The 7,352-nt window shown below is 41.7% G+C and overlaps 1 protein-coding gene across 1 annotated transcript; it reads right to left on the reverse strand.

Annotated features, from left to right (window-relative positions):
• Nucleotides 1–1,234: 1,234 nt before the first annotated feature.
• Nucleotides 1,235–3,356, reverse strand: LOC122649873 (cytochrome P450 86A1-like). Its single transcript, XM_043843131.1, has 2 exons — nt 2,790–3,356; nt 1,235–2,263 (listed from the first exon to the last, which is right to left on the reverse strand). The coding sequence occupies exons 1-2, from the start codon at nt 3,324–3,326 to the stop codon at nt 1,235–1,237; spliced, it is 1,566 nt and encodes a 521-aa protein (XP_043699066.1). The 5' UTR covers nt 3,327–3,356.
• Between the last annotated feature and the right edge of the window lie 3,996 nt (nt 3,357–7,352).

Consider the following 7,352-nt stretch of genomic DNA (forward strand, 5'->3'; position numbering starts at 1 on the left):
ATAAGTAGACACCGTGGGGAAGGTTGAAAGGGGAAGAAAATATATCTCATGGGAGATGGTTCTATAAGTAACTGGCATAAGAGGAGCGCTCCAATAAAGTGCAAGAAAATGGTTTTATATATAGGAGGGCAACAAGATCATTCCATGTGTAGATGAGAGAGATTGAGAGAAAAGGTGCCACTGTACCATCTCCTAGCAGTTTGGAGAACCTTTTCCCATATCTAAAAGTACATTTAAAAATGGGCAAGAATGTTGTTTGGTCGTGTGGCTCTTGCACCAACGTCAGGGCCAACTTCCATGTATACGATATGGGGTTGCTATGTAAAAACAAATTTCTATTATCCAAGCACAGACAGCCAAAGAAATGGAATAATTCACTTCCCCTTTGGGTCCACAAGCGCCTTACTAAGCTTTAGTATTTTCAAAAATACCCTTTGCGATTCCATTTCTTTGGCTGCAAGCCTATAATAAAGTTCCTACAATTTTTTTTTTTAACCCAACGTGTTAGCTCAGTTGACAAAGACCAACTCCTCAAATAAGAGGTCATGAGTTCAAAGTTCAAACCACCTAGGAGCATATCCCCATCCCGTATCTTCCCCAGCCCCCCCCCCCCCCCTCCTATTATTAAAGTTCCTACAACCTCGATCGGTAGCAGCAAATTTGGCCATCATGTGCCCTACCTAGGGGTGTCAATCGATCGATTTAGACAGGTTTCAGTTCGATTTCACCAGTTTGGCATCGGTCTCGGTTCAGGTTCGATTTGGTTTCGGTTTCTTATCGGTTTCTATATGGAGAACGGTATAGAGTGTTGGTTTCCCCCCCACCCACCTATTCTCACTTTCTTTTCCCCAAGCAAAGTAACCAAACGCAGCGCCAGTCACCCACTAAAAGAAAGACTTTTTATGTTTTTTGCTGTCAACCTACTAAAAGAAAGACAGACACAGACTGAGAGAGAGAGAGAGAGAGAGAGAGAGAGAGATGTGGGCCACGTACTACAAAGTAATTACACTGCATTATGGCATTATTAAGACATAAATAGCATGACAAATTACGTTACAACATGTAATAAAGTAATGAACGAAGTGAATGATCAAGTGAAAAATCCCTTGAACCCATCCTATCTTGAATCAATTCAAACCTGAAAGACAAATAGAAAACAAAGCAAACAACAACTGCAGTTCCGCCCCAATTGGCAGTTCCAGAAATAGACACCAAAGAAGTTTCCCCAATATTATTAATTGGAACAGGTAACGCTGCCGTTATCCCCTTCCAGATTTCGTTCGTGTACGTACACACGCAGCCCGTTCTTCATAAACAACGTCAACGACATCTTCTGCTCAACACGGTGACCAGGAACCAACGATAGCCGGTGACGCAACAGTACGGTCGCAGCCACCGACTTCATCTGTAAATAAGCCAAGTCTTTCCCCAAACAAGTTCTCGGTCCCGCATTGAACGCCACATACTTGTAAGCCTCTTTAGGCGTTTCAAACCTCTCCCCGTCCTGCGAGATCCACCGTTCCGGTCGAAACTCCGAACAATCATCTCCCCATATGGCTTCCATCCTTCCCACCGAATAAATCGAGTAAGTAATCAACGAACCGGCCGGCACGACTGTTCCGTCAGGTAGAATATCGTCCGATAAGACATACTTGAAATCCTCCGGCACCGACGGATACAATCGAAGCGTTTCGGATAACGCTGCTTTCAGATAGACAAGTTGATCCACTTCATCAAAAACCAACGGCTCTTCCACCCATTTCTTTCGATCATCACCACGTGTCTTCTTAAGGACCGTTGATATCTCGTTGATGATCTTCTCTTCCACTTGTGGGTGAGTCATGACGAGCCAGAAAAACCAACTCAGTGCAACGGATGAAGTGTCTCGGCCGGCAAGAACGAAGTTGAGAGCAATAAAACTGAGGAACGAGCTTGGGAAGAAGTTTCCATTAATGTCTTTTTTCTTAAGGAACCGAGAAAGCAAGTCATCTGAAGGTGCTTCCTTGCGTGCTATGATTGCATCCATCATGTAACTCTCCACGATTCTTAAGCTCTCCTTCAATCTCCTCTCCGATCCGATTCCTAAAGCCTTCTTAAATCTCCAAAAGAAACCCGGGTAGAGTAGTCTCTGCAGAGTCGACTCGGTGGCCGAGTCAAACGCGAGAGCGAACGGGTTATCAGGTAACTCGGGCGAGAGTGTTTCTGGGTCTTTACCAAAAGTGAGCCCACATATGTTATCGAACGTTAAGCGCAGCAACAACTCCTGAAAGTAAGAGTGTCAATTTAGACGTTTAAAATCTTATCGAATTAAACCAAAGTAAATCAGTTCGGTTTTAGTTTTTAAAGTTAGAATCTTTTTTAGGTTCGGTTTCATGCTTAAAATCGAATGGAGTTATCTATTTTCAAATCAAATAAAGAACCGTATAAAATTGTATTCATTTTTTACGTTTTTTAATCAAAATTGAATGATAAATTCTTTTCCATTTTAATGTTTGAGAAAAGTTTGATGGACTATAATCCTATCAAAGAAGAGTTTTTCATTAGTGACTATGTAAAATAATTAGCATTGACGTTTAAAATAGGACCTAAACTGAATATGAGACTCAATTAAAACCCACTAAGAAGTTGAATACAAAACCAAATAAAAACCGAAATCAAACTCAATCAAGTCAATTCGATTTTAGTTTTAAAAATGTATTTCTATTTTCAATTCGGTTCGATTTTAGTTTTTATATTTATTTTCTTAAACCAAACCAAATAATCAAAACTAAACTGATTGACACCCTTACCTGCAAGTCTACAGGGGAGTGGTTCATTGCCGCTTCGGCCAGAATGGGCCAGAACCGGAATTTAATAGTCCGGTTGACCCACCGTGCCATGGCTTGACGGAGTGATCGAGTGGTGAACTCTAGCGCCGCTGTCTTACGTTGGATGACCCATGTATCGCCGTCGCTGTTGAAAATTCCCTGACCTAACAGGTCATGGAAGGCTGCTTGCCATGTCGGACCTTTCGGGTAGTTATCAAACCGGGTTCGAAGTATGTGTTCAATATTCTTAGGATTGCAAGTGACTGTGTAGAAGCTCTGCTTACGAGCAATGAAAGGAAGAGCAAGAATACAAGTCTGGTAAGTGACAGATCCACCAGTCCGTCTAAGGTTTTCTGCTATCCAATCATGAACACGAGACCGGTTCGCGATTAAACCGGGTAGACTTCCCACGATAGGCCAGGCTTTTGGACCGGACAGGTTTCGAGCTAGGAAATAGAACCAGAAGAGATATGCTGATAATGTGGCTATCCCAACGAAGAAGAAGACGAAGGTTTCCATGTGAAGGATTACTAAGAGAAACTGAGAATAGAAGAGCGTGGAGTGAGTAGTGGAGATTGGAGAGAATATATATAGTAATAGTATCGTGAAGATGAATTAGTGAGATTTACTTTAGGAAGGGTTGTTAGGAAAATAATTAAGCTAAGACATGAAAGTCTCTGTTTGGTTGATAAGAAATAAGAACATTTTCATTAGACACACGAAAAAGCTTGAAGAAAACTGAGTGTATGTGTGCTTTGTGTGTGTGTGTGTGGTGGTAGTGTGGTGCTTGCAGGATAAAAAGAGAAAGGACGGGTTGTTAGAATTGTTCACCCACATTGAGAAATTGAGATTTGATTGGGTTTTGGAGAATGGAAATGGAGAATTATGGGGTGATGGGTAATAGGGAGAAGAAGTAAACTAAAGAATAGAATTTTCTACACAATAAAGAAATATATATAGTTTCTAAGAAAAGAATGAGTTCGTGTTAAAGTGAAAAGGATCAGTGCAAGTGTCGACTTTTAGATTTAGTTACACGAAACTTTACGAGAAAGTAAATATCCAAAAAGGAAAGTTGCTCACTAAACATCGCACTGCACCTACTCTGATGCCTTTGTTTCTGTTCACACCCTTGATTTTTTATGGGTTAACATTTGGGATTGAGCTCTTCTCTAGGGAGTTCAGCATGCCCAGGGGCATCCAGCCGTTGGACTGTGTCGCACATATCCTTAGACATGCGCTAAGATGTGTGCGGCACAACCCATCCATTGGATGCCCCCTGAGCACTCCTAGGGCGCTGAGCTCCCTGTAGAGGAGCCGGATCCTAACATTTGAGATCTCAAGAGAGAAAATGTAAGAATTCAATATCTTATCTCTTTCATTGGATACTACTAATTAATATATAGGGCTTCTAGAGGGAAAAGGATTTTGTCAACGGGAGTTGGAGCATACAGCCCCGCTAAACGACAGTAAAAACAGGGATGTCGTGGTCATTTCACATGCTCCCGTCACGACTGGACAAGAGCCAAGTCCCTTCTAAAGGCTTACACAACTTCTACAAGGTTCATTTACCACTTCCATTACAACTCCTCTCACGTATTACAACTCATTCCTTAACCTCTATCACTTAACCCATGACGATCCAATTAATACAAACTTCTTAACTACCCCCACATAACATTTGAAATAATCCATCCATTACTAAGCAACTAACCATGATATAGCAAAGCAACAACCCATACTACGTGTGACTGAACATGGCTAACCACGCATGCCCTGGGGTGCACCTTACAATTCTCTCCTCCTTGAGAAATGGGCTTGTCCTCAAGCCCAAAGTCCGCCATAGCTGTGACATTCTTTTACTCTTTCATAATTCCCTTCAATTAAAAATAATTTCTTACACGGTGACACTGGCACATACCGTTCATTGCAATTATAGAACAATCCCTCTGTATGCTTCTCTTGCATCTTTGTTGAAGTGAGTCATCGAACTGGAAAAGTTGAACTTCGATTTATTGATTCTATGTCAGGTGGAATACTCGTTTTCTCAAGCCTGAGTGTAGGGAAGTTAGAGTAATTGGCCCCATTTTTTAAATGTTCAAATGGGACCACCCCTCTCCTTCCGTGTTACCCCTTCAACAGCCCACTGAAGGATCATGAAAGAGACGATTTGAATGGGAGCATGAAGGATGCCCATTCACCCGGAAGAGGACTGTCCCTAGTGGGTAACATTATATTCCATGGTGAGACTAACTGAGTGAATGTTACAGGGTGTTCAATTCCATTTACACCCTCTAAAGAAGATTGGCTACACAATTATTTGGGCCCACCAGGATTTTTGGATTGATAATTAAAGTATATGCTATGAAATTACTTTTTAAAATTCACTTCATCTAATCATCAGCTTAAGGGTGTCAATTCCAAGCCTGGCCCGATAGGCCCTATCGAGCCCACCCGGTTAAACCCCAGCCTGGACTGGACTGAATATTAAACATGTTGGGCTTAAAAAACGTGTTGGTCTTAAGCCCAACATGTTTAATAATTGGTCGTTCCTGATGTCTGGTTCTAACCCGTTGGGTGCCCGATCAGATCGACTGGTTACGAACCCGACCTAGCCCGCCCGGTTAAGGCCTGACCAATATGAACCTTTAAGAATGTTTGGCTTTCCCACTGCACTATGTCTGATTTCCAGAGTCAAATTGCTCAATGTTACAGATGAACTTAATCAAAAGATGACTGAATTAATTAAAAATGAGCGTACAATTGGTTCTTTAGGTATGTGTTAAGAGTGTAAGCGGTCAACTTTAGGTTCGAGAAATGATAAATTATGGACCAAATTGAGCCAAACTGGCTTGCTTGGATTGATGATCATATTGTAGGGCTGCACCATTTAGAGATCGACTAGAGTTAAATAGACCCACAACCCGGTTAAGGCCCGATTTACCCCGATTTTAATTCACCGTTTAGAGCCCGAGACTGACTGAGCATGACCGAGCTCGTCCAGACCCGACCTAAATACTTAAAACGGTCAGAGATGGTGCAGCTTGCAAAATTGGGGAGGCCAGACAGAGCCCGACCGGTTGGCACCCTACATCAGCTTATTACATGGGCATTATAAAATAGGTTAAACAATTTTGTAACCTAACTCCATTGCAACCAGACAAAGCCTAAGATTATATAACTTTCTGAAGTCGCTATTAGTCTTTTGTTTTTCATGTGAAGAAAATTTGGCTAGGCTGGTGGGATCGAGTTGAGGATTAGAGAAAAATAAAAATAAGGGAACAATTTTACACAGGGAAGTCGGGTGTCAACCGGTTGGACTCAGTCGGTCTCGGTTGGGCCTAATTAGGCTTAACCAAGCTTGAAGCCTGCACTGTGATTGCCTGTTTAAATAATTGAGCCGGGCTTGGATGGGCTCGGGGCTATAATCGAGTACTAGAATTGGGCCTTAACCGGACTATGGGCTTGTTTAAATCTAAACGATCTTTAAATGGACATTAAATTAAAGCCCTAAAAAAATTATTGGAAAATCAGAAAGAAAAAATTCTTTTTCAGGTTAGGTCTATTTGTGATAGCAAGACATGCAAGCATCGAAGAACAAATTACAATGCCTATCTATTCATTAACTAATACTATACAGCATTTATTAATTTCAAAACTGAGGGTCCCTTTACCCATTTGCTGCCATGGGGGAGCTTGCTACAGAATTTCTGTAGAGACTAAAGCGCTGATCATGTGGGTTACTGAGACACAAGCATAGATCTAGATGAGGTAGGGGAATGCTGAGTTCCATAGTTGCTCGTGAACATTGGTGATGTTGGCATAGATGTGCAGGCAATTGGTGCTAAAGTATGATAGGCTCTGATGAAGTTGCCTGGGGCTCTTTCCCTTGAGATGCTTGCATGTTCACCTTTATCCTGCGTTTCCATAAGCACAATTAGTCCCCTACATCATCTACTATACAAACTCTATAAGACCCACAATCTCAACTTTGTGACAGCTATAGTCTTTTAACAGTTGCAGGTCTCATTCAAGAGACATCAATAATAGAAACACAGAAAAAATTACAAAAATTCATACCTGTTGTGAACGTTAATTAAAACATTGGAGAATCGAACTTATGACACAGTCACACTGTACAAGTAAACGGGTCGGACTAGGTCGGGTTGTAATCGGGAGGATTAGGTCGGGCTTGGAATCAGTCGGTCTGGTCGGACGCCCGATGGGCTAAGACCCACACCTGACACTTAAGGGTAAAATGGATTTTTCCATTCAACCACTAACAGCAGACTAACATTGTTAGATTTCATGGGGCTTCAAGTAATAGTTTCAAAAGTTAAGGCTGTCATAGTACATAGGGTGTACAAGTAATTTACAAATGAATGTAGATCTGATGTGCTAATATTCCCCCGCAAACTAAGCCGAGTACAGAGGCCCAGTTTGATACAAATAGACTCCAATTCTCGGCAACCAAGGGGTTTGGTAAAAATGTCAGCCAACTGGCAATGTGAAGGAACAAAACGAGTGATAAGCGAGCCAAGAGCCACC

This window comes from Telopea speciosissima, chromosome 2, assembly GCF_018873765.1.
Source record: "Telopea speciosissima isolate NSW1024214 ecotype Mountain lineage chromosome 2, Tspe_v1, whole genome shotgun sequence".
Lineage (NCBI taxonomy): Eukaryota > Viridiplantae > Streptophyta > Magnoliopsida > Proteales > Proteaceae > Telopea > Telopea speciosissima.